The sequence below is a fragment of the Anolis sagrei genome, chromosome 2, assembly GCF_037176765.1.
Source record: "Anolis sagrei isolate rAnoSag1 chromosome 2, rAnoSag1.mat, whole genome shotgun sequence".
Classification (NCBI taxonomy): Eukaryota; Metazoa; Chordata; class Lepidosauria; order Squamata; family Dactyloidae; genus Anolis; species Anolis sagrei.
In genome coordinates this window covers 182605391-182633266 of record NC_090022.1, presented here as the reverse complement: position 1 = coordinate 182633266, position 27876 = coordinate 182605391, and the positions used below count along the sequence as shown (strand labels likewise).

The 27876-nt window shown below is 38.2% G+C and overlaps 1 protein-coding gene across 2 annotated transcripts; it reads right to left on the bottom strand.

Moving 5' to 3' along the window:
• Positions 1-140: 140 nt before the first annotated feature.
• PRKAR1A (protein kinase cAMP-dependent type I regulatory subunit alpha) lies at positions 141-27277 on the bottom strand. 2 transcript variants are annotated; one of them, XM_060763039.2, is made up of 12 exons: positions 27131-27277; positions 19745-19818; positions 19128-19307; positions 13182-13349; positions 12370-12461; positions 11565-11626; positions 11159-11205; positions 10305-10463; positions 8992-9052; positions 6622-6743; positions 4768-4849; positions 141-2593 (listed from the first exon to the last, which is right to left on the bottom strand). In XM_060763039.2, exons 3-12 carry the CDS (start codon positions 19299-19301, stop codon positions 2421-2423), a joined length of 1140 nt encoding a protein of 379 aa, XP_060619022.2. In that variant the 5' UTR covers positions 19302-19307; positions 19745-19818; positions 27131-27277; the 3' UTR covers positions 141-2420. The 2 variants fall into 2 exon arrangements, with proteins under 2 accessions (XP_060619022.2, XP_060619023.2); XM_060763040.2 differs by lacking the exon at positions 19745-19818.
• Between the last annotated feature and the right edge of the window lie 599 nt (positions 27278-27876).

The following is a 27876-nucleotide window of genomic DNA, read 5'->3' as shown; positions in this document are numbered from 1 at the left end:
TCAACATCAACTTTATTTTTTGGTTAGGATGCAACCCAAGATAGAAAAAGGATGTCATATCGACGACTTTTGAATAATTTACCTACACCCTACGCAACTTATTGTAGAACACGGCAGTATGAAATAAGACACTGATCACATTTAAGAATTTAAATCATTTTATTGCTTTACCTGCCATTAGGACAATCTATAACAAAAGGAATATATTAGCATACACAGTAAGTCAGACTAATAGTCCAGTAACAATACAAAAATGGTCCTCTGGTTTACTATAGCACTCAAGGGCAGTGGATTTTTTTTTAATTTGCTAAGGTGACCTAGCAAAGAAAAAAAAAAGATAACTCCCAAAGCCTTGAATGTTAGCTAAGGCAAACTATACCAACTGTGGATTCAAACATGTTTAAATTGCACACAAAGGTAAAGCTTTAACTGTGATTAATATTTAACTCAGACATAGCTGGTTCATCTTAAAATCTTGTTGGTAAAACTACAAAAGGGAGTAAACAGCAAGCTAAAAAGACGCAGTAGTGAAACTTGATTAGAAAGCCTTATATAAAAAAAATGTGCATTTTTGTGGCGCTCTAACTAGCTTACATAAGATTTAAAATCTTTTTGGTGCTTCAACAAGGATCAAATCAAGCTTCAAAAGTAACAAAGATATGGGGGGGGGGGGGGAATCCCTGGATAGATTAAAACTGAACAAAGTTTTAAAGAAAGCAATGGCATTGATGGACTCCTGAAGAGTACAGGCAGATATTCTAACCTCACCAAGTTCTTGAGAATGAACAATATATATTTTACATTTAATCCATATGCAGAAATGTGGTCATACTGATAGCTCCCCACAGTTTCCTTTTTTATACTAAGGCTGCTCTTTCTCTGACTCTAAATATGATAAGCAAACATTCTTCCAGTGGTGAACAGGCCAGAAAGGTATAGACTAGGTCCAATTGTTGCCAGGGAGAGGAGGAAGAAAAAGAGGCTAGGTGGGATTCAGAAGAAATAACTGCATGACTAATGCAAAATACCTGCTGTCACTCCCTATACTAATTTTAGATAATGTGTAAGTTATAATGAAACAGATTTGCCTACTTCATCAAACTGAGAAACTCCGTAACAGTAATGGACAAGTTTGGGGACACACAGAACTTGGAAAATACTGAAACACATTTCAGACTTGTCAACAGGGTTAAACTTTCAAAAAATAATTATTCTGCCAGACTAATACAAAAATCTGGACAGAAACAGTGTTTGGTGTGTTTTGTCAGATTAAGGTGTTTGTTTTTGAAGGCTAAGAAGTAAGAAGAACTTCTGCTTGGATAAAAGAGGTTATTGGAAAGAAAGGATTGGCAGGAAGCAGCACACCAATTTTCTCCTTCCTGTCTTTCACATGAGCGAGAGTCATGTTACCTTCCTAAATATACAGGATTGTATATTCTATCCTCCTTTGAATGTCAGCTATGGAAATAGAATTCTCTGGCTCCAAAATTAACAGGGAAAGCAACGCTTGGAAAGGAAAGGCAGCACACTGGACACAGAGAATGTACCCTTCAGTTTCCTGTTCCACATACAGCGTGTGAGATGTTTCTATTTGGCACTAGCTAAGGAGCAGGGCAATTCTTATACCAGTATGAACACCAACAGCAATATTCATGGATTTAACCCAGTGGTTGGGCTTTTGGGTATCTGCACAGAAAGAGAACTGGGAGGGGGCAAGTATGAATATTCACAACAGAGAACAGGCAAAAAAAGGTTTGCTGCGCCAGAAATCAGCAACACAGGCAACAGCTGCCAGAACAAAAGCCTGTACACAAAAAACTCGACAAATAACCAAGCCAGCTTGAACCAACTGAAATGGATACAGGTACACCAATTACGAAATTTCAAACTGTGACTTTGCAAGGAGCTGATCTCAATAACTCAAGCCAAAAATAACCCAGATCCAGAAATATTTATGCCAAGAAATTGAGCTAAAAAGGTAAGTTTCTCTGTCTAAGAGTAGTACAGTAGAAAGTGATCACAACTTAAAGGACACACAGGTCTCACAAGCTGAGAAACGTGTGCCTCCTAATAATTTTCCACTGTTACATCCTTGACTCTATGGCAATAACCTTGGTGCTGGGAGACTTTCCCAGCAAAAGGAATGGCAGTCACTGGCCGGTTTGGACAGTGTACATTGCACAGAGAAAAGCAGTAACAGCAAATGTCTCCGTACAATTTTCTATTTATTTTAAATGGGATTGGGAGCACCAAAATAATGCTCTAAAATTTTAAAAGGGTGCCAAGAAAAGCAACTGGTTTCTCTGATTTCCTCCCTCAGACAGACAGGAAGCAGCAATAGCCAGTGGCCGTGTGGCTTTGCACAAGAGTAATGAAGCAGTCTGCATTTGTGAAGCGTGTATCTGAGAAGGAGGGAGGCTTCAGACAGACAGAGAGACGAAGCTGTTGTACTGCTGGATGTTCCTCTTGAGGATATCCGAGCACGGGCCCAAAACACGTTCAAAGCGGGGCCGGTCGAGCTTCACACATTTCAAAGGGCCACGAGCAACAACGGTGGCCGCACGGGGACGGTTCATCAACAGAGCTATTTCACCTAGAGGAACAAGACAGAAGATTGCATTCAAAGTGCACAAAACGTTAGGAACAGTGGTCTAAAACATATCAACAAATTCAGTTTAAAAAATAGGATGCAAGACACAATCTCAGAGACTTTAACATACTTCTAAAACTCTCTCATCCTCCACCAGTACAAATGAAGGTCTGGAATGTGATGAAATGATCTCTCGTTGTTAATGCTTCAACAGGAGAAAAGAAATAAAGGGGACACTCTGGGGGAGTGGTATGGGCAGAAAATTGGGGGAGGTTTGCTTCTGCAAGACCAATGACACATCTTTTGGGAAGTATCCCTCAAAGCCCTAGAGTGGGGATCGAGGGATAAAGGGGAGAAGCTGCTCTCTTACAATCCTGAGCCATGCAAGCCCATAGTAGTGCTTACTTTAATTCTCCACTCTGATGATGACTATTCTGGCAACTTTTGAGGATACCACAAGGTTAATTATGAAAAGGTGTGAAGTGTTGTAACTCAACCACATCCTGCACAAATTTACAGTCCTCATCAAGTAAATAGTTAGGCAGATGAGTTAGCTGCCAAAGAAAAGTCCTTTTCCCATTGCTCTCTTTGTTGGCCTCCCTCTCTTTCACTCTGATACTTCCCAGGGAGACACCTCTTTTTATTCAGTTTCCAGACCATATGGCAAGCCCCTGAGTCCCCCATTTTTGTCCTTCTCCTGTCAACATGGGGAGATGCAATATGTTTGCAAAGACCTACAAAGACCTAAGCTAATTTCCCAATATAGAAATGTAGTTCTTTCAATAAAGTCTTTTGGAACTTTTACAGCTCAAATCTGCTTTGGTAATTGCTGAAGTTCATTTGCACCACTTCTAGCTCAAGAACCTTTTGATCTGTTAAATAGCTGCTATTATTGCTGATTTACATTTTAAAATGATTTTTTCCTTTATGAAATTACCCAATATACAGTCTATAAAGGATCACAGAAAAAAAACATAGGTTTTCTTTTATTTTATGTGATTTCCCCTTTACAACTGCTAAGTTTGAAATCTGAGATAGATCTCTCTCTCTCTCTCTATACACACACACACACACACACACATTTAAAACTCTTAGCTTAATTTTATTAGCTTTTAATACATTCTAATGGCTATGTAAAACACTCGGCCTGAAGCACAAGGTATTTTAGGTATTTTAGCAGCCTTTCACAATGGATAGGTACATATGACTGCCTCAGTGAATGCCATTTCAACATTTGACTCATAAGTCAAATTTAACGGTAGACTCTAAAACCATAATATAAAAAGCTCAAAATAGGAACACACTACTCCTATCAACTTCAGCATTCACACAGCAAACACGCCTATTATAATCTCTCACACTGAGTTGCCTTACATTTCGGTCCAAAACACTGTCTCAATAGGACAACAGTCCCAAAGACTGGTCAAAGGTAATTTACATGCATTCCTAAACTGATTCTAGTTCTATTAATAAGACTCACTGCTTGTGATGTGTAACATCACTTCAGTGTTTTAGGCAACTTCTCAACCTAAATGACAAATTTTGCTATAGTGCTACTGGCTTCTGTCTTATTTTATTTTATTAATGATTTCAATATTAGAGAATGTCATAACATTGCAAGAGAAACCTTAACTGAGTCTTGTAACTCTGTGCTTCAATATTGCACGGAGTACATGGTTGCAAAGGGACAACCATTTGGATACCTTACAAAAAATGTAAGTTAAGATAGAATAATTTTATTAAATTATTATTATAGCATACTAGCCTTCAAATAATCACCATGTGTACTATTAGCTGTTAAGCTATGTATACATTTTTAGGAAACCTTGTACACATTTTAAAAGTCCAGTACTAAATGAGATTATGTCAATAGTCTATATTTTATGGGTTAAATGATGTCAATGTTTTTTGATAGTACAATGTGTTACCTGACTCCTGCACTGCTCTATGAAGGACATTATAGGAGGCCTTATATGTTTCTGTAAGCATTCAAGACTGGGATGGGGAGGGGGAAAAAGGGAGATTGCCGCATTATTTTTTCAAAAGGACCTCGTCACTGATATTGGCCAAAGGTTTAAAAGATTTAAAGAACACTCTTCAGATGTTTGAAACTATTAAAAATGGTAATTATTTCAAGGGAAACTTTAACAACATTAAAGAGGATAAAGTAAACTTACCAAAGTAGTCAGATGGTGCAAGCCTGCCCACTTCAACAAATTCTTCATGCTCCGACCTGCGCTGTAACACAGCAGCTGTGCCCTTTAAGTGAACCAGAGCATTAGGGATTAAGTTTGTTTTTCTTTCACATGTAAAAGCTTCGTAACTAGGAATCAGAAGCATCCCCATTACATAGTGTTTCAGTAGCCCCCAGAAAGATTACTCAGAAAAGAAGGTAAGTAAATATATATGTTTTTATTATGTGTTTTTAATTTAGGTTCTTGTGGGTTTTTTCGGGCTATAGAGCCATGTTCTAGAGGCATTTCTCCTGACGTTTCGCCTGCATCTATGGCAAGCATCCTCAGAGGTAGTGTGGTCTGTTGGAATTAGGACAATGGGTTTATATATCTGTGGAATGGCTGGGGTGGGGCAGGAGCTCTTCCCTGCTGCAGTTAGGTGTGAATGTTTCAGCTGATCACCTTCATTAGCATTTGAAGGCCTGCCTGAGTCTGGGAAAATCTCTTGCTGGGTGGTGTTAATCTGTGCCTGGTTGTTTCCTCTCTGTTGTTTTGCTGTTGTAATTTTAGAGTTTTTTAATACTGGTAGCCAGATTTTGTTCATTTTCATGGTCTCTTCCTTTCTGTTGAAATTGTCCACATGCTTGTGGATTTCAATGGCTTCTCTGTGTAGTCTGACATGGTGGTTGTTGGTGTGGTCCAGCATTTCTGTGTTCTCAAATAATATGCTGTGTCCAGGCTGGTTCATCAGGTGCTCTGCTATGGCTGACTTCTCTGGTTAAAGTAGTCTGCAGTGCCTTTCATGTTCCTTGATTCATGTTTGGGCAATGCTGCGTTTGGTGGTCCCTATATGTAGACTTGTCCACAGCTGCATGGTATACGGTAGACTCCTGCAGAGGTGAGAGGATCCCTCTTGTCCTTTGCTGAACATAGCATTTGTTGGATTTTCTTGGTGGGTTTGTAGATTGTTTGTATGTTGTGTTTCCTCATCAGCTTCCCTATGCGGTCAGTGGTTCCCTTGATGTATGGCAGGAACACTTTTCCTCTGGGTGGATCTTCATCTTTACTCTCGTGGTTTGTTCTTGGTCTTGCAGCTCTTCTGATGTCTGAGGTGGAGTATCCATTGGCCTGGAGAGCCCAGTTGAGGTGGTTCAGTTCATCTTGGAGGAGGTGGGGTTCGCACATTCTTTTTGCACGGTCTGCCAAGGCTTTAATTGTGCTTCTTTTTTGACTTGGGTGATGGTTGGAGTTTTTATGTAGATATCTATCTGTGTGTGTGGGTTTTCTGTAGACGGTGTGACTCAATTGTTGATCTGGTTTGCGGATGACTAGGACATCTAGAAAAGGCAGTCTTCCTTCATTTTCTTTTTCCATGGTGAACTGGATGTTTGGGTGGATGCTGTTAAGATGGTCCAGGAACCTGTTGAGTTCTTCTTCTCCATGGCTCCAAATGGTGAAGGTGTCATCCACATATCTGAACCATATTGTGTTTTTAATTTTATTTTTTAAATTATTTTTTTAAAATTTGTATATTTTATGTTTAAATGTCCTATTATCTTATGGTGAATTTGTCCTATTGTATTTTATGCTTAGTCATATGCTGTTTGACTTATGATTTGGTTTATGTATATAAGGCATTGAATTTTGCCATTATTTTTTGTAAACCGCTTTGAGTCCCCCCAGGGGTGAGAAAAGTGGTATACACTGTAAGTAAATAAATACATACATACATACATATCAATTGTTTAAACAAGAGATACATGTATGTATGAAATGAATATAGCAAAGCAAATAATGACTATATGTCTAGCTGTTCAGGTATATGACACATGGTACATCATTATTACTAATACTCACTTCTAGTATGATGAAGAACTCGTCTCCTGGCTCTCCCTGCACCACAATCTTTTGTCCATCTTCAAATTGGACTGGCTCTAAAGCATCAGCTACTGTGAGACGTTCCCATTTGTCAAGAGATTCTACATTTTAAAAATAAGAGTATTTTGTTGTTTTAGGAAGATTTAGAATTCAAATCTTCTTTCTTACCTCAAATGGGGGCACACTCCCATCAATTCCAGCATTCACAAAGCAACCAAGCATATTGTAAACTCCCACACTGTTGAAACCACTGTCTTTAATAAGATAGCAGACAAAGTCCAGTCAAGGGTTATTTAGTCAAAGCTGTGGTTGTGATGTTAGGATCCTGGGGATGGTTGGGAATGTTGCAGCTTTTATTATATAAATTATGGTAAAGTTGTTAGTAATATAAGGGAAGAATCTTTTGGGAAGTGAGGACAATATGGAATGTCGGATATGTCTACTGGCTAAATATCTGAAAGGAAGGTGTTTGATAATTGGTGGGAGTGAGAATTTGCACTGAGAAAGTTAGGAGTCTGTCAGAGTAATGTTTAGAAATTTGGGGTGTTAGAGATCAGTCAGGGTTTTTAATACTCAGGTTATTTAACAGTGAGTCAGACCTAATATAAGCTAGAATTTAAATGCATTAAATAACTAAATTGTGATGTTATGTTGAACTTTTGTTTACTAAATCGATATTTTTCATTATACTTTCCAATATTCCTTTTGTAGAGTTCTCAGAGAATTCTGCTCAGTTTCATTTGTCTGTGGAGGCTATATTGAATGAAGAGTGGTGCTGTCTGTTGAAGAGCCAAGTCTTGCAAAGGAACCACAACGGTACCTGGAAGGTCCCAACACTTGGTGCCAAATTGTTGGGACATTGGTGATAGAGGTGGGGATAAGTGGAAACCCTTTCAGCAGCAGAGGTGAAATAAATGGAAATATACATGATCAGGTGGTAATAGTTAGGATATATGGAAATCTCCACAATGGTTCCTGTGCTGATGTTGACCCTTATGCCATTGGCTGCTTGTCCCTAGCAAGCTTCTAGGAAAGAAACTGCCAAATGTGCACACATGCGTGAAATTGTTTTTCCTACCACACTGGGGAAAATAATTACTAGTTCTCTGTACGACACACCTTCAGAATCACTAATTTACAGTACATTGGCACATGGAATCCAGGATTCCAAACAAGACTTTGCAAAGTTTTTTAAAGGTTTTGTGTGAAAATCCCTCTAAGGGTGCAGGAAGGCCTTGAAACATGATGAGAATGTTCCCTAGAGCTCAGCTTCTTAAAGTATGAGTCGGAATCCCAAATAGGGTCACCATAACTATATATTGGGTTTGCTTTCCTTTCTCTCATGCACATATGTCTCTTTGCTTTCCCTTCTCTCTCTCTTTCACGCACAGGTTTCTCTCTCTCCATTTCCCCTCATTCTGTCCTTTATATACTTAGGGCCATGAGGTGAAAAAAAGCATAAGAAGAAGGGCTCCTTAAACTTTTCCACTTGCGACTCATTTTGGTCTGAGAAATTTTTACATAACTTACAGGTATATAAACAAGGTATAATATTCAAACATTTGCTGATGTCAAGTTAGCATTTGCAAGACTTGCTAAACAACCTGGTTTTAGTTGTTATGAACTATGCCTGAAGCAACTTCTGCAGAAACCCTGCACAACGGATTCGTGCAAATGTCTCAACAGCCACTAGGTGATGTTCAGAAACTTTTTGGGATCCCAACGTTAAGTTCAAGAAGCAGTATCCTAGAATGTATTTGGGAAGGATGGGGGGGAGAGATAGACTGACAAATAGATAGTGAGTGTACATATGTATTCATTGCTGGAACAGGTATGGTGAGAATGGCTCTCCAAGGCTAATAAAGTAACTAGCCAGCCACAGTTGCCCATCCCAATTTCAGACCTCAGTTATAATAGGATTTTTGACCTGCCCCTAGTATAGAATGGCCACTTTGCAGCACTAATAACATCTAGAAGAGAACCATCAAATTGACAATATGAACGGAGTGGTTAGAATCCTATCTAATTTTAGTTCAGAATAACTATAGCCCATCAGAGTTACATTGGATCCCCCATTGCATAATTCCAGAAAGGGTACCAAAGGCTTGAGCTCAACCACTTTGCAACAATCAATTAGGTCCCCATACATGATTTAAAAAATGAGAGGTCTACATCTGTACTTGAGAAACCATTGTTAGCTTATGAGATGTATGTAGCCTTTGAGAAAATGCCTGCCCAGCTATTTTTCTGTCAATATAGCTACTCAACAGACTCTTACCAATATTTACTCACACTGTGTCATTCACACGTGACATCTAATGCTGACACAACTGTAGATTCTTCACTTACCAAGTATTGACACTTTGCTGAGGAATTCTTCATACATCTTTCTCTTTCTCAATGTACTACCCTGAAAATTAAGCACAGACAAGTCTGAAAATCACTGTTCTAACTACTTTATAATGTATTTTAAAGACTGTAGGAAGATTACATCGATTCTATCTTCACTTCTGAGTGTGGTTGTAAAAAAATTGATCTATTCCTTCTGCCTTTTGATGACCTGAAATTTTGTGGGTTTTTTTTTTTTTCATTTTTAAGTTGCCTCTTACTTTTACTTGTGTGCCTATGTACTTTGTTTCCAAATGGTCAGTTATTTGCTTATTCCAAAAGTTACTGTTTGAGCTTCGGTTTATATGGCCTTTCCACACGTTTCTGATTTTATATCACATGAAGATCTTTTCACAACGAAAAAGCAATTTCATGAATATTAGCTCAGATTGTGCATGCTACACATTCACATGTAGTAAATGATAAAGATCTGTGTCTCACTTTTCCATCTCTTATAAGAAACCCCTTAGTGCTATTTAGGAATACAAGCCTAAAGACCTAAGTAAATCAATAACAAACATCCTGCAGCCCACATATGCACGCTGTTTGTTTCGGCAGCACTCCCTGGCTATGGCTGGGGGTAAAAATATGGTTCCCTGATTCTGGAAGACAGTCGTTCCCTTGTATAAATTAAGCACTGTTAAAGGGAGCAACTTTAGGCTTATTTAGATTTACGCACTTGAAGATCTGACATTCTAATTTTTGTTCCAAACCTCTATGCTCAGGGATAGACAACAAGTGACCATTAGGTAGCAGGTTGTCAGACCTGTCTTACAGTCTCAAAGTGACACCGATTCCTGACAAAATCAAAACCATTTCCTATCTGACCTTACTTGCTTCAGCATGGCTGCAGAGGACTCTGTGGTGCTGGAGAACGGCCTATCACCATCATGCACCACAGAAAGCTGCAAAGCTGCCAGTAAAGATCAGTAGTGACCACAAATTCACTCATGGAAACCAACTTCCAATAGTACCTTCAAACAGTACATTCAGGAACAGATCAGCACTGGTAATAAGCCAGTTTTACTAACTTCAGGAACAACCCAGCCAAATTTAAACACTTCAAACAATATTTCAGTTGCTTGGAATTAGTGGGATTTAAATATTTCGACTTGCTGCGTTATACCCATCATATCTCTTACATCTTCCTTCAACACTTAAGGTGAATTGCTGTATCACACAAATACAGCAACACATTATGAAAAGGTAATTCCAAGCAAAAGGCACAACCCCCCCTCAGAATACTTGTTTTTTAAAGCATTACAAAAACTCACCATAAGAATTCTTCTGTAGCTATCTCTATCAATGCCCCACAGCTTCACATTAGTTTTTGCTTTGACAGTTGCTGCTCGAGGCGTTCCATAGATCAGTGCAAGCTCCCCAAAGCTGCCTCCTTCGCCAACACTAGTGGCCCATTCATTGTTGACATAAACCTAAGGAAGCATCACATGTAATTGAAGGTCCGACGTTTCTACAAATGTAGTATAATGCGCCTGACTTGTGCATTCCCATTCCAGAAAATTCAGGATAGAATATTCCCAAACTGGTTGATACAACAATCTGGATACTATCTTAATTGTCTCCCGAAAAATGCTCTACATTAATATTAGTACTGTGGAATGCTACTGAGTCGACAGTAATTTTGAGAGAAGTTGGAAGAAAAGTACTGATTCTGAGTTTAAAATAAATAAAATAGTATAAAATACAATGTAACTTTATAATTGTTGTAGCATTTAGCTAGAATAAATTCATTATGGTATAATTAATACAATTAATATACATTTGGTAATATACAGATTTTCTTTGTTTTGTTTTGAGAACCTTTGAGGCACCATAGGGATATTGCATATTTTATTTTCTGGTCTCCCCCCTCCCCCCCTCTAAAAAAACATACATTTTCAGGAAAACTGAAAATGCAATATTATTACTTTTTATAAAGTGGAAGTCATTTAAATACTTCAGGAACATAAAAAGTGCTATGACTAACATGGATTGGCATTAATATTATTGTTTGGTATATTATAAACATGCAGTATTCACAGTATACACACATATAATTTCCTGTTTTATGTTCATATATTATGAAAGCATTCACCACAGGCAATAGATTAATATTAGAAATACCTACATCCATTTCTCCTTGATCGATAACATAGAAGTTGTCTCCTTCATCACCTAGGGAAAAAATGTAAGAGGATAGGTTGAGTATTAACTATTGCTCTGGTGGGCGACTTCAGTCTTGCAGATGTTATTGGTACTATAAATACCATAAACCCCCCCCCCCCCCCCCCATTATTGGATTTGCTAGATAGGGCTATTGGAGGTTGTACATTGTAACAATCTGGAAAGGTACAGTCACCCAACTTTTGTAGTAACACAAGCAAACATTAGAAAAGTTCATCTAAGCAGCACATTAGGTCCAGCACATAATACTATTTCAATTTTTTGCAGATCTTACTATTTCCTTGTGCATTGCATTAACCTGGAGAATATTTAACTACCAAACAAAGGGTTTAAAAACTGATATCACTTGCCTTGCTGTATCACAGTCTCACCAGCAATATAGGTCACTGGGAACATAGCATCAAATATATCACTGTAAAAAAATGATTTTGCAATTACTAAGCAGTCCAGATGTGCTGCACCTCCGTTTTCAGTCAGGATGAATCACAAAAGCTTAACTAGGACAGCTCGGTATGTTCTAGAATGAAGCTACAATAAAATATGCAATGATTTGGTTGAACAAATCAAACTTCATTATATATTGATTGCCCACGTCTTATTTTCACATGAGTTAAAAATACTGATATCAATGGTGCAAGCTATTTCTACCCTAGTGGTCTCATCTCTATCATATTTCACTCTACCATGATTTGGCTTGGCATTAAAATGATTGTGTTTGGTATATTTAAAATACTCATTATGCACAGCATAAACAAATGTGATTTCCTCTTTTATGTTTATCTGTAGTATTACATTATATGTATTATAAGATTTTATAATTTTGTAGATATATTTTGACTTTGTTCTACCCAACCTTGTGCAATTAGGATATATGGTAAACAAATAAAATGTATTCTTATTCCTATTAAAATAATCATTATTACCACTATTGTAGTGGCAATACAAATAACTAAAAGTCTTCTCTGTGTTATTTTGCAACTAGTTGCAAAAATCAACTCTGTGCAACTAAACCGGACAGAGCAGGAAACCAGTGTGAAAACAGTAGACTGTTAGTAACATTTATAAAATACATACGGTATACATAAATTATTTGTTGGTCAATTCTGTGGAAATACAAAATCACAAGTTTCAGGTGTAAATTAACAAACTTCCTACCTTCTTTCGTTGTCATCAAGGTGAGCGAAGAGCACATTCTTCTCTATGGCTTTTGCTAAAGCAGCCATCGTTTTATAATCTTTTGGAATAACCTGTACGACAGAAAATACCCAAGCAGTTTCCATTAAATACTCTAAGGCAGAAACAAACCCATTTCCAACAACATGTCAACATTCTGCTAGCACTTCTTCCCCACCACAATTATTTTGTTTACTCTTTTAATGCACAAAAGCATGCTTTTACAGTGATTTGCAAAATTATATAAAATGATAATTCTTTACAAAGATTTACAAAACAAAACTGAAAAACTCTTTTACAGTCTTTTCCAGCTGCACTTAGCATATATTTCCTTCATGAAGCAACTTCTAGAAGGAATTTCCATCTTCCACAAAACAATCATTCATTCATTCAAGAAATAAAGTAACGCTTATAAATTTGAGAAACTTGTGATTGTGCACATTTGCCTGGATTTCGGAAATAAATCCCCAAAATAGGAATTACTCTCTATGACAGGGTGCCAAATTTGCTATTTATGAAAATTATGGTTGAATTTAATAAGGCAAACATTACAGAACCAGGTAAGCGGTTATACTTCCTCCAAGACATGTTTTACTTATTAAATCATCCCATCTCTCCATCAACAAATTATAAATAATATTCAGGTATATATCAGAGAATCAAGTAACTACACCAAGACAGGTATTCATTAGTCTATATGTCTGGATAAGGGGGTGGCTGTTCCTTAGTAAGTTGAGCTAGATACAGAAAGAAGAGGGATAATGAGCAATAAGATGAACAACTGGATGCCACACCTTTCTAACATAAGAGGCTGCATCCTCTTCTGTGTAAACCTCTGCACTGATGGCGCCACGCCTTCTGCGGCCCTTTACCACTGGGTTCATGGGTGGAGGTGGAGAAATCTCATCTTCACGCGAGTCTGTACGAGACTTCTGCTGAGTTAAAAACTGTTTTGTTTCTTCCTGTAATTGAAGAAAGTAATTACATATTACCATCCAAAGCACTTGCCTAGTAGCAACCTGACTGTTATATTCATTTCAAGGGCTGCAATTAAGTTGCACCATGGATTGAAATTTCAGCCTATAACGTACCAGTATATCCCCTTGAATGCCACCTGATTTTAGAAATTACGCAAAGTTCTAGGACATCAGAAGCCAATATCAGGGTCATCTGCAGTCAGAACTGACAGCACTGGGCTAGATGTCTCAATTATCTGACACAATATATGAAAGATTTCTAACTCCCCTAAAAGAACTTGCCCTGTCATAAAGAATGTGAACATTAGCATATCATTTTAATGAAAAAAGGATTTTTATATTTCTATATTCAATATTTTTCTCAGAGATGTATATTGCTCACATTTTACAAGGAGTTGTATGTTCGCAGTTGTGTTCAGACAAAATCATGTTAGGCCAAGCTGTGGGAGTATCCCATGCCAGTGCAGACTAAGGACTCTGAACACATCACTTGGCTGCAGGTGAGCTACTGAATGTGCATTTGATATGAAATGGTAGCTAGGTGTGCCAGATTTATCCGCTTATCAAACACATATTTATCTCATCTACACTTGAAATTTTGAGAGAGCAACCCTAAAAGACATCCTATTGCTAGTCCCACCTAGAAGAAACCTAACTAATCAATGGGATTTAAGTAAGCATTGACTTGCTATTTAATAAATGTTTCAAAGATTTCACTCTAGTTAGGATTAACTAATAGGATTTGGGACAAAATATACAGAATATGCCAAAGCAGGTCATTCAAGTTTAAGTTCCAACAGCTACCCAATATGCAGCTTGGGTTATCTTTTATCTACACTGAATGAAATGTATTCTAAGAGAATAAAAACTATTTTTAGTGAGGGACACAGCAAGATTTAATCTCTAGACTACTTATGTGAAAACTTGTTATGCTACAGAGTACTTGGAGAGATGGCTGCTTTTGCATAATCTCCAAACACCAGATAAATCACATGTTCTTTTAATACTCAATTATGGCAGGTCTTCAATTTGTACCCCTACCACTGGAATGAGTCAAGATCTACTGAGACATATAGAAACTTCCTTCAGTGAATATTTTGGAGTAAAATCACTGGCTATGGAGAACAGAAGACAAATAAGTGTGTGTATGTATGATGTCAACTTATGGTGACCCCATACATTACAAAGGGATTCCTTAGCAAAGAATATTCAGAGTGAGTTTTGCCAATTCTTTCTTCTGAAATATAGCCTACAGCACTTGTTACTCATTAGCAATATCTCATAGTAACCAGAGCTGACCCTGCTTAGTTCCCAAGACTGGACATGACCTGGTGTCCATTGGGTATTTAAGCCATCTCTCCAATATTCAATAACAATATTAATACAATCAAAGTGAAACTTGTTAACAAGGTAGCTGATGTTGCTGAAATAGATTTCAAGTAATGGAACTTAAAGTTGTTTGGCAAGCCCCTAACAATGACAGCAGAGCCACATTAGATCTTTAGGGCAATACTGAACCTGAAAACAAAGGGGAAAGGCCTAGACTTCATATTAGAGCTCTGAGAATTTTGCAGCAGCAGATTTATGTGATATGGTGATGGATTTATTGCTGACCATATTTCCAGTTACATCATACAGTAAATCAGATATCATGGCTGCCTTCAGGGCTTCTCCAGCCAAACCAGATAAGAGGCAGAAAACTAGGAGATATTATAGTTAAGTTTGCTAAGAAAGGAACACAAGATACTAGCCTGGTTACTGTGAAGAATACAAACTCAAAAACATATTGAGGTGATTTTGTGACCTTCTTTCAAGATATCAGTCTTCCAATGCACAAAACTTTCCAAAATTACAAAGATTTTGAGAGAAAAAGGATACTCATAACGTTGGTGCTAATAGTTCCCTATGTAATTGTATTTTAGTCTTTCCATGTTTTAAGTATTACGTTATTTAATGTATTTAGTATTTTTGCCGCTTTGAGACTCTTTTATGAGAAAAGGGGATACAAATAAATCTATATAAATAAAAATGTAATGTTCGTTTGTGGGATTAACATAAGTCAAAAACCACTGGATGAATTACTGCCAAATTTGGTCACAAGACCCAAGAACTGACCATCACCCAAAAAATTGATTTTGTCATTTGGGAGTTGTAGTTGCTGGGATCTATAGTTCACCTACAATCAAAGAGCATTCTGAACGCCACCAACGATGGAATTGAGCCAAACTTGGCACACAGGACTCCCATGACCAACAGAAAACACCAGAAGGGTTTGGTGGGGATTGACATTTTGGAGTTGTAGTTTACCTACATCCAGAGAGCACTATACACTCAAACAAAGAAGGATCTAGACCAGTGGTTCTCAACCTGTGGGTCCCCAGGTGTTTTGGCCTACAACTCCCAGAAATCCCAGCCAATTTACCACTTGTTAGGATTTCTGGGAGTTGAAGGCCAAAACATCTGGGGACCCATAGGTTGAGAAACATTGATCTAGACCTAACTTGGCATGAATACACTATATGCCCAAATATGAACACAGGTGGAGTTCTGGGCCAGAGTGAAGAGAGGGGAGGCCAAGGGACAGTTCCATCTTGTAAATATAATAAAATACATACATATCCTACAAAGTTAAATGTCCAGTATGAACACAAATGCACTGCTTTAAATAACAATGTTAAAGTGCAGGCCTTTCTCACTCAAAAATTGTATTGCCTCAACTGCTGAAAGATAATACAGTAGAAGAATCTCTTAGAAATCTTACTGTGCCTGACTCACAATCCCAGCAATGCCCATATGTGCAAGATGCCTATCGATTTCTGGCAACACCATGAATTTTACATGGTTGCTTTGGGCAGGGAATACTTCCCTTTCTGCCAGTGGCACTGGCCTTCCAAAAGGATTAAAAGTGACAGGGTAGTAAAGACAGTATTTACCTGTTTATAAGTCGACCCAATTTTTGGGTGATTTTTAAAATCAATTTATACATGAGGATATGAAGTATGTTTCCACCTCACTTTACTTGGGCTTTTATTACACATTGATATATTTACAAGTTAGGGGAAAAATTAATATAAGCAAGTTGTTGCTACAATAGCTTGATGATTAGCCTATTTCCATTAAAGTAATATTTAAATATTTGTTAATTAACTATTTACTAATCCTTGTATCTTGTTTTACTCTGCATTCCAATTTATCCACAAATATATCAAAAAATCTACTCATCAGGAAAAAGGGCTGCCACACAAACTCTTTAGCTCAAGAAGACGGCTCCCATGTCGTAAAAAATGTGTGAAAGAGGCAGAGTGCTGGGTTAACTTGTCACTGTTCTAATGCATTGGACAGTAGGGAGAACGCCTTCTCCCCTCCCCTCATGGCTCTCTTAAATGTAACCCCATCGAATTCACAAACCTTTGTTTCACTCACTACTAATGGGATGAAAAAAGTGAGTGGTTGGGTTTTTTTTTTGGGGGGGGTGTTGTTTTTTTTGCTTTTTTGTACATATTTTCAAATTTTATTAGAAATACAAGGTGATAATGTAAACAGTAGAATAGTGCAATTTTTAAAAACTAAAGTCCAACAAGGAGGCTCATAAAGCAGTTGCTAGATATAAATTCTTCACAATATATGATGGAAGATGAGATAAGCATGATTTTTTATTTCTGTGTACAAACACAACTGTAATGCAACTCAGAGCAAACTGTGGCATCTTTTTTCTACTTATTAATATTGCATCTACATATTCATAGTTATTCACTTGATATTTACAAAGCATTAACCAAAAATTCAAAATTAATAATTAAACTACTTAGAAATTAATTAATTAACCTTACATATTATTTTGTATGCAATTTTAAATTGTTGAGAGTTATATTGAACACTGCAACTACCACTGAAGTGTGGAATATCCTCTTTGACAAAGTAACAAAACAAAAAAAAACTAGCAGTGAAGTAAAACAAAAGATACTGCTAGTTATTCTGAGCAAAGACAATTTTATGTATTTCCACTAAACACAAACATAAAGTTTCAACTCTAGACTAAAATGTACAACACTATCAGCAGGTCTTTGTTCCTCATCTTCAGTGCTTTCAACCCTCTTGAGCATTGTTTCTCAAACTGTGCTCCTCCAGATGTTTTGGATTTCAGTTCCCACAATTCCTAACAGTTGGTAAGCTGGCTGGGATTTCTGGGAGCTAAAGTCCAAAACACCTGGAGGAGCACAGTTTTAAAAGCACTGCTTTTGAGGGTTAAGAAATGCTCTACAATGGTGTTGAAGTGGAGTACAGAGAATTATAATCCAGAAGTAAATTGTCAGGACTCAGTGATGGCACTTGCTTGAATGTAAGATCCCCTTGACTAGCACAAGGCATATCTGGGTTCATGCCAGAAATCTAAAACTTATAAAAATCCAAATGCTGTAGAAAAAAATATACAGCTCAACTTTTTAATCTAGTAAAAATGCAAAGCTGGATATTTCACAAGACCCCTATTACCACAACTGTCATGTGTTCATATATACACCCTTAAGGCTGACCCAAAAGGACAAGCACCCAAACTATAAGATACTTGCCTCTTACCCCAAACAATTTACATATTCCTCCAACGTGGACTACATGTTTTAATTAGACAATTAGAAGTGACTGCAGGAATCATTAAAATTGCTCTTATCATTTGCCTTTAAGTCATCAGCTGCCACAGTATGAATACTGCTGACCTTCTCTCCTTGTGCAGTGTTGACACAGTGATGGGAGAAGTTGTTAGTTACACAGCGAGGAACAAGAGGGGAAAAATGGTGGTCCTGCTGCAGAGCCACAACATTTACTGTACAGCATGAGTCTTTTTAATTGTACTGGAATATGCCTACAGATTACACACACAACACTGAATGTAAGCAAAGCTACCATATTCCAACAGAAAAGAATTAATTAAAAATGGCTATTTATTGGTAATTTAAGGTATTTTTGTTGCAGCATAACAAAACCATGTGTGCCAATTTTTCTTAATCAGTATGTTTCTGAAACTTGTTACGGCTGTTTCTGAAATGCCAGTGAGAGTTCTCACTATACCTTTTAACATATCCCTTAAATGGATATGGCTGGAGGCAAACACGCTAGTTATCTTCTTTCCCCAGTCTCCTCACACTCAAGCTTCCCAGGTCCCAAACATTTTGCCCTTTTGTGATGACAAGTGATGCTATTAATCAGTGTTTTCCAAAGTGGGCAATATTGCCCCGGGGTAGGGGAGGGCTGGAACAATTGAGGATGTCAGTAGTTGCCAGGAATGAAATTGGGGAGAGAGATGAATTAAAATAAGGGAAAGTAGAGGCATAAGAAAAAAGAAAAATTAGAAAAAACATTTACCCATTTGACAGGAGTTGTCGTGTAATAATACCTGGAGACCCGGTTTTCTTAAAACACAAATGTAGGTTTTTTTTCTCTCTCTCTAAGTAGCATGCAAAGTAATCTAAGATAGTTTCTTATAATGTGAATGCTAAAGAGAGATCATTGACATGATAAAAATATTCAAGGTAGATGATGACAGCTTATCCCATTTGTTATACTGCCAATTTCCATGTATGAAAACAATATTGCATGGCTGTGTTCTAGCAATCACACTGCCATAAAATTAAGCCATGCTTCGTACTTTTTGAAAAGCTAAAAATGTCAACATCTTCTAGGCCAAAAACAATATGCATTTTAAGTTATTTTAATAGAGGCTGCAAATGGTTATGTTACTGTCTAACATTTTTCCAAGGTTATTTTTACCTTCTCCAGTTTTTCAAAATGTTCCCGGAGGAAAACCATGGGTCTCTCAGGGCGCACTGTACATAGCTGGACGATGCAATCCTTCAGGAGTTGCTGGATGTTGTGTTTTTGGACATACTGTTCACATTCACGGAGGCTACGGTCCTCCTCACTGTTGCCAGAAGTGGCCATCATTGGTTTCTGAAAGAAAAACATGTTTGAAACACCTGGAGAGGTTATGCTGCTCTGTTAACACTATTATATTTTTCAGCAATTAGATATTAACTAAGCTGCAGGTAATTAGTAGCGACAGAAATACTATGCACTTCCAAAGTGAGCTAGTAATTCAATTCTTTTCTCTGAAGTATGGCCCAACAGTACTTGAAAGAAAACTGTGACAGCAGAAATAAAAGAAAGTTGCATTTGGAACCTCACAAACTATTTCCTAGCAGTACATATCAGATAACTTAGTTAACGGGTTTTCTAAAATGCAACTAATGCCAATCTCCATAAAGAATTTTCTCTAAAACAAAACTGCAACCATCAGTAAATGCATTCAGTAATTTGTTTGGAAAACTATTAATAAATATAAGGTTTTATGGCAGTCATAGTGTATTTTCCAATTGCTCAGCACTTACGTGAGATGCAGCTAACAGCAACAACTACAGGTATGCACAGAATTTACAGGAGAGGGTGTTGATCCCAGTATCACCTTTCAAGAAGGAAGTAAGAAAGTGAATAACTGAAACTCCCAAGTGTTACTGTCCTATTAATACATACTTTCTTAGGAGACATATTTAGATACACTGCACATATGGCAATATACTTGTGATAACAAACTTGTGCCTGATTTCTGTTGCTAAGGTTTTTATGAGAATTAAAGCTGATGAATGATTTTGAACTTTGCAAATAAATTGCACTCTGGATATCTGTAATCCCTGTAAAAAGTCTAAAGGTTACATTACCCCCCCCCCCCCCAACAAATTGCATTCTTGTCATCTGTAATTCTTACAAAGAGTCTAAAGGTTATAGTATACCTGTTTCCATTCAAACGGCATGCACATGTGACATTTATATCACACTGCTTTAGAGATCTGCAGTTACCCTTTTGTTTTGACAACTTGCATAACGAAGGTCAGTAATAAATGCTCTAATTAACAGCCCAAGAGTAATTCCATGGCTCCATGACAGCCTGTAAATTAGTTTGTGGAAAAAAGCATTCAGACTGCTGACAGACAGCATCAGATACTAGTGCTTAAATATGACTCTAAAAGTACTGTTCAAAAACATTTCTCAAATCTGTAAAAAAAAAAAAAACCCCAATGTTCAGTAAATAGAAGTCTTTAATGTGAAGTTCCAGATTATTTGTCTTAATGACGGCACACTGGAAACTGGAATATAAGTAAAAACTTTAGGTTTCTAACAATATTCCCAAAGTGAAGAACAAACAAATTCTGAAGCCTAAATTAATTCTTCATTGATTGAAACGTAAGTACTTGTTTATCATTAAGCCACAGATTCAATGGATCTAACTCCAGTTGAAACTAGCAAGTGGAGTTAGGCCCAAGTCTTTGCAGATCTTTCAAGATTACTATATGATCTGAAAGGCTTACCTTTTCATCAGAGAACACCAGGATGCCAAGAATCCCCCATACAATAATTTGTAACCTCATTTAAGAACTGAACAGGGACAATGCCAATGCAATCTAGGAAAAGTCTATGTAATTCGTTGATGGATTAGTAACACTTTTTTGAAAGATGAGGTATAATGTAGCATACCTAAAGAAAACCTTATCAGGAAAAGACATCTGAAAGCTATAACAGCTCTGAATTACTCACTCTAATCAACCTATGTCACTATAGTATAACAGAGGAACTCTGAAAATCTTATTCCATATTGGAAAGTAACGTAATTCATTTGCAGCCCATTTCTCCAGATCAGGGAAATTCAGCAATTATGGGCTATTTCTAAGACAGCATTAACTAACAGTAAGAAGTCTTTCTCTAGATAAGAGAGAATACAAGTCTCCTCCAGTGTTTTTGCTTATCTAGAACTTGGAATCTATTGGTGCCCCACATAGTATATGTGTGTTTTTTTAAGCAAAACAAAAAGAACAGCTCAAGTTTTATTCAAACAATTCTGAACAATATCAACTACACTTCAACCCTCTCCTACTGATTACAGCACTTTGACTACTTTAATTGCCACAGCTCAATGTTAAAAAAATGCAATACAACTGTTTGGCTTGCTCCTGACATGATAAATAAATGTTATAAAATCATCTGATCTGGAGCTTTTTGTGGTACCAGAGCTCTCTATCACAAAGGGTTAAATATCTCACAAAATTTTAAAAAAATCCCAATTTCTATAGCTTTGAGCCATGGCAGCTAAAGCGGTATCAAATGGTTGCAATTATGCAGTGTGGCTTCCTCCTCCCATCTTTTTGCTCCCATGACTTTCCAGCAGATCTTCCCAATTTCTATTCTGCCTCCTGAAATCTAGGGCCCCTTGTACATTGCCATATAAAATCCAGATTATCTGCTTTGAACTGGATTATATGGCAGTGTAGACTCACATAATCCAATTTAAAGCAGATAATGTGAATTTATTTATTGTGCCAGAAACAAATTGAGAATACAGTTCTAATGTATTAAAAACAACAAAGTTTAAAAACTTGGCATTATGCTAAACGTCCTTTAACCAGAAGTTGGCCATTTGGAGTGTCTCTGCTGTTGCAGTAAGAAGGTCCTCCATTGCGATTGTGGCAGGGCTCAGGCTGCATTGTAGTATGTGGTCTGTGGTTTGCTCTTCTTCACACTTGCATGTTGTGAACTTCACTTTGGAGCCCCATTTCTTAAGGTTGGCTCTGCATCTTGTGGTTCCAGAGCAGTCTGTTAAGCACCTTCCAAGTCACCCAGTCTTCTGTATGCCGAGGAGGGAGTTTCTCATCCGGTATCAGCCACTGATTGAGGATCTGGGTTTTTACCTGCTACTTTTGGACTCTCGCTTGCTGAGGTGTTCTTGCGAGTATCCCACATGAAGCCTCTCTGCAGGATAGTAACACATCCAGGCATTCCCTGGGCAATGTCTTTGTAGATGGCTGATTCTTTCACATGAGAAGCGACTTGCAGTATGCAACCAACCAACCAAACAGACCTCAATCAACATGGATGGTGACAATATAATTAATTTTAATATTACTGGAAATGAACCTTGGGTGGTTTCTGTAAACTGAGGTTCATGTTTTTATGCTGTTATAATTTAAGTTAAAATTAATTTAATTTTAGGTTGTATGTTATAATTTGGTCATATACGTGGGGTTATTTTGGTATATATGGGTTTACTGTGATATATGGTAAATTGTTCTCTATGTCAAAGTTTTTATGTTAAGTTACTTGATAGGCTATGTTACCATCTAATTTAAGGTTGTAAGTTTTAATTTGTATATGTTGGTTCATTTTTGGGACTTGGTTGGGTTGTTATTGTATTTGTATTGGTATTTGAATTTATGGTCTTGTCAAGGCATTGAATGTTTGCCTTTTTGTTTGTTGGAATGCGCCCTGAGTCCCCTCTGGGAGACAGAGCAGAATATAAATAGTTTGTATTTATTTATTTAATAATTGATATTTAACTGCTGTTTTTAACTGTAATTATTTATAATTTATGTGTTGCCATCTAATATTTGCCTGTTGTAAAGCCACCCTGAGTCCCCCTCCAGGGTTGAGAAAGACGGGGTACAAATGTGTGTAATAAATAATAAATAAATATGTATGTATTATATGTTGGTCTATTTTGGGTTCTGGTAGGTCTTTTATTGTATTAGTATTTATTGTTTCAGGTATTTAATGTTTGTCTTTTTGTTGTTGGAATCCGCCCTGAGTCCCCTTGGGAAGATAGGGCGGAATATAAATAAAGTATTATTATTACTATTATTATTATTATTATTATTATTATTATTATTATTAACAACATCGGAGTCATGTCAGCTGCCAAAGAACAGTTGCTTTATGAACTGTGCTGAGATAATGTGGATACAATGAGAAGGAGGAATGAAGTTCATAGCACTGATTAATGGTGTTAAACAAGTGATTTTGAAATGGAGATAATTGGTTTGTGTTTATATATATTTATAGTTTATTTTATTTTCCGTCATTGAATGTTTGCCGTATATATGTTTTGCTCCGCCCTGATTCTCCTTTGGCTAAAAAAGGTGGAATATAAATAAATAAACAATGGAACAAAAAGGGAACAGATTTGACATTCTACCTCAGCTGGTTTTTAATTGTTTAAATGTTGATTATTTAATTATAATTTTCTGATGCCACTTGTTTATTTTAATCCACTGTGTAATGTATTGTATGTATTGTCGAAGGCTTTCATGGCTGGAATCACTGGGTTGTTGTGGGTTTTTTCGGGCTATATAGCCATGTTCTAGAGCAGGGGTCTTCAAACTAAGGCCCGGGGGCCGGATGCGGCCCTCCAAGGTCATTTAACCGACCCTCGCTCAGAGTCAACTTAAGTCTGTAATGCCTCAAAAGCACACAACAACAATAATCCTATCTCATCAGCCAAAAGCAGGCCCAAACTTCCCACTGAAATACTAATAAATTTATATTTGTTAAAATTGTTCTTCATTTTAATTATTGTATTTTAAGTGTTTCTTTGCACTACAAATAAGATATGTGCAGTGTGCATAGGAATTCTACTTTTGTTTATATAGGCATTGAATGTTTGCTTGTTATCATGTTGGAAGCCACCCTGAGTCCTCTTGGAGAGAGGGGGCGGGTTACAAATAAAATATTATTATTAGTATTATTATCTGCTTTGATTTTATTCCATAGTACTTGATCTGTCATTTCCAACTGAGACTAAACAAAATGATCATAAATGTATACAAATTAAAATGTTTGTAATATTGTAGCAGGTATATAATTGAGTGTTAAAGAATGAACAACGTATTTTCCTTAAATACTTCAGAACCTGGCATATTGGTTTTTGTTTTGTATTGTTTGAGTGAGTTTTAATGCTGCTGTTTTATACCCTTAGGTTTTATTTAATTGTGTTTTATTTGATTGTTATGCTCTGCTATGTTTTATTTTAATCGTGCTTTTTGTTTTTAATGGCTTGTTTTGTTTTGATGTTCTGTCCCATGTGTAAGCCGCCCCGAGTCCCTTTGGGGAGATGGAGGCGGGGTATAAAAATAAAGTTATAAAAATAAAGAAAATACAACAAATGCTACGCTCAGCCAAGGACAAGAGGGATCCTCTCACTTCTGCAGGAGTCTACCGTATACCATGTAGCTGTGGACTACATAGGGACCACCAAACGAAGCATTGCCCAAAAAACACAAATCAAGGAACATGAAAGGCACGGCAGACTACTTCAACCAGAGAAGTCGGCCATAGCAGAGCACCTGATGAACCAACCTGGACACAGCATATTATTGGAGAACACAGAAATGCTGGACCACTCTCACAACCACCATGTCAGACTACACAGAGAAGCCATTGAAATCCACAAGCATGTAGACAATTAACAACAGAAAGGAGGAAACCATGCAAATAAACAAAATCTGGCTACCAGTATTAAAAAAAACTCTAATATTACAAAAGCAAAACAACAGAGGGGAAACAATCAAGGACATCTAATCACCTCTCAACAAAAGATTGCCCCAAGCCCTAACAAGCTACACCAAACAACTGCCAGGTCATCAAATGCTAATCAAGGTGGTCAGTTGAAACATTCACACCTAGCTCCAGTAGACAAGAGTTCTTTGTCCCACCCTGGTCATTCCACAGATATATAAACCCAATTTTCCTAGTTCCAACAGACCTCACTACCTCTGAGGATGCTTGCCATAGATGCAGGCGAAACGTCAGGAGAGAATGCCTCTATAACATGGCCATATAGCCCGAAAAAACTTACAGCAACCTAAAAATGAAGTTATTATTATTATTTGATAATGTGGATTATATGGCAGCATAGAAGGGTGTTTTTTTTCCAGATCAAAAGTATCCCCCTCCTTCTAGGACCTAGCTTCTCAAATGGACCTGCAGATCCCATTTGTTTATATGTTACTGTTGATTGTTTATTGTCTATTTTTGTTCATGTGATATATATGATCTGTATTGTATTGATTGCTTTATTGATGTTTTGTTTATAGATGTATTCTGGGCTTGGCCTCATGGAAGCCGCACCAAGTTCCTTGGGGAGATGGTAGCAGGGTACAAATAAAGTTTATTATTATTATTATTACTAGCGGTCCCCTGCCACGCGTTGATGTTGCCCAGTCTGGTGATATGGAAAATAAAGTAATTAGAAAGTGCTGATTTCTAATATGTCTTTATGCTTGTGGGTAAACAGTATTTCTTGATGTTTCTTTGACAGTGTTGGCGCAGATATTGTCTGGTTTGCCTACTCTGGAACATGCAACATATAATTGTCCATCTTTACGAGTCCCTTTCAAATCTATAATACTTTATCTGTGTGTGTGAGAATCACATATATCTATCTATATCTATGGCTGGATGGCTCTCTGTCAGGAGGGCTTTGATTACGTTTTCTTGCCCTGGTGAAGGGAGTTGGACTGCATGCCCTTGAGTATTTTCTGTTGGTCATGGGGGTTCTGTGTGGGAAGTTTGCCCCAGTTCTGTCATTCGTGGGGTTCATGAAGAACAGCCTTTGATTGTGGATGAACAATAAATCCCAGTAACTACAACTTCCAAATGCCAAGGTCTATTTCCCCCCAAATTCCATCTGTGTTCATATTTGGTCATATGGAATATTTATGCCAAGTTTGGTCCAGATCCATCATTGTTTGAGTCCAAAGTGCTCTCTGGATGTAGGTGAACTACAACTCCAAAACTCAAGCTCAATGCCCATCAAACCGTTCCAGTATTTTCTGTTGGTCATGGGAGGCCTGTGTGCCAAGTTTGGTTCAATTCCATCGTTGGCGGAGTTCAGAATGCTCTTTGATGGTAGATGAACTATAAATCCCAGCAACTACAACTCCCAAATGACAAAATTAATCCCCCCCCCCAACCCCACCAGTATTCAAATTTGGTCCAGTGATGAAAATACATCCTGCATATCAGATATTTACATAATAACAGTAGCAAAGTACTGAAGTACTAATGAAGTAGCAATAACAATAATTTTTTGCTTGGGGGTCACCAAAACATGAGGAACTGTATTAAGGGGTCGTGACATTAAGAAGGTTGAGAACCACTGTTCTAGAGGCATTTTTCCTGACGTTTCGCCTGCATCTATGGCAAGCATCTTCAGAGGTAGTGAGGTCTGTTGGAGTTAGGAAAATGGGTTTATATATCTGTGGAAAGACCAGGGTAGGACAAAGGACTCTTTTCTACTGGAGCCAGGTGTGAATATTTCAACTGACCACCTTCATTAGCATTTGATGGCCTGGCTGAGCCTGGGGGAATCTTTTGTTGAGAGATTTATTATTATTATTATTATTATTATTATTATTATTATTATTAGCTTACAGTTTAGAAACACTGCTACAGCTTTAAGGTTTCTGCTCCCATGGCAGAAGCAAAGGCCTTCCCACCAAAGAGGCACATCTTCCCACACGAGACGTGCAAGCAGTCTGACACCACTTTAAATGCGAGAACTCCAATGCGATGCGTCCTTGGGATTTGTAGTTTGCACTCTTTGGCAGGGGAGGCTAACGGGCCTTGTCAAGAGAGAACTCGCACATCAGCAGGGCGCCGTGAAAGGAGGTGAAAGTGGTGCCCGAGTGCCTTCGCGTCGATACGCCTTGCAGCGCTCCCTCCTTCCTGCCTCTCCTCCGCCTACATGGCGTCACCACCCCTCGCTCTCGCGCTCTCCCTGCAAACTGCCACATTCCTCCCCCTTGACAACAAGGCCTCCCGCGCGCGGCCTCTCTCCTCAGCCCAGCCTCGCCTCAGGAGCGAGAGAGAAGGCCTCGGCCTACCTACCTACCTACCTCAGTCCCTCCCTCCCCCCCTACCCCTCAGGGAGCCCCGCGCGCGGGACGACTTACTACGCGAGCTCCGCGCCTGGGCCTTGCCTCGGCCCCGCTCTTGCCCCGATTCGTAGGCCTCCTCCTCCTCCTCTATCGCCGCCGCCTCCTTCTTTCTCTGCCTCAGCAATCGCTCCCACCGGAAACGCAGCGCCCTCCGCCAATCGGCACCCGGCCTGACGTCAATGGGCCTCGCGCTCACTCGGCGAACCGTCGCCATGGCAACCTTAAAGGAGAAGGCGCTGCTGCTCCCCGCCCGGGAATCCAGAAGGGGGGAAATGGAGCTCGCCGCCGTACTCCTTCCCTTTAAAACGTCCACTGACGTCAGAGCGCTTGTTGCAAGGGAGCCCTCGGCAGAGATGGCCCCGCCCGCTCGGAAAAGAAGGGAGGAGAAGGAGAGGAAGCCTCAGAGGCAGCTTTGCTGGTGCCTTCCTCTGAGGCACAGCTAAATAAAATCCCACATTATCTGCTTTGAAGTGGGATATATGGCAGTATGGGCTGAGGGCCTTTCCACACAGCCTTAAATCCCAGATTATCTGCTGTGAAGTGGGATATATGGCAGCATGGACTGAAGGCCTTTCCACACAGCCTTAAATCCCAGATTGTCTGAGTGTGGATTCAGATAACCCAGTTCAAAGCCAAATAAAATTCCACATTATCTGCTTTGAAGTGGGATATATGACAGTATGGGCTGAGGGCCTTTCCACACAGCCCTAAATCCCAAATTTCCACATTATCTGCTAAATAAAATTCCACATTATCTGCTT

Bases quoted from the DNA above. Each gene is read 5' to 3' on its own strand.
- PRKAR1A (XM_060763039.2), bottom strand. From the start codon at position 19,301: ATGATGGCCACTTCTGGCAACAGTGAGGAGGACCGTAGCCTCCGTGAA. The intron at 11,627-12,369 runs GTAGGAAGTTTG...ATTTTTTTACAG, and splicing joins CTTGATGACAACGAAAGAAG to TGATATATTTGATGCTATGT. The intron at 6,744-8,991 runs GTAAGTGAAGAA...TTTAAAATGTAG, and splicing joins CAGCAAAGTGTCAATACTTG to AATCTCTTGACAAATGGGAA.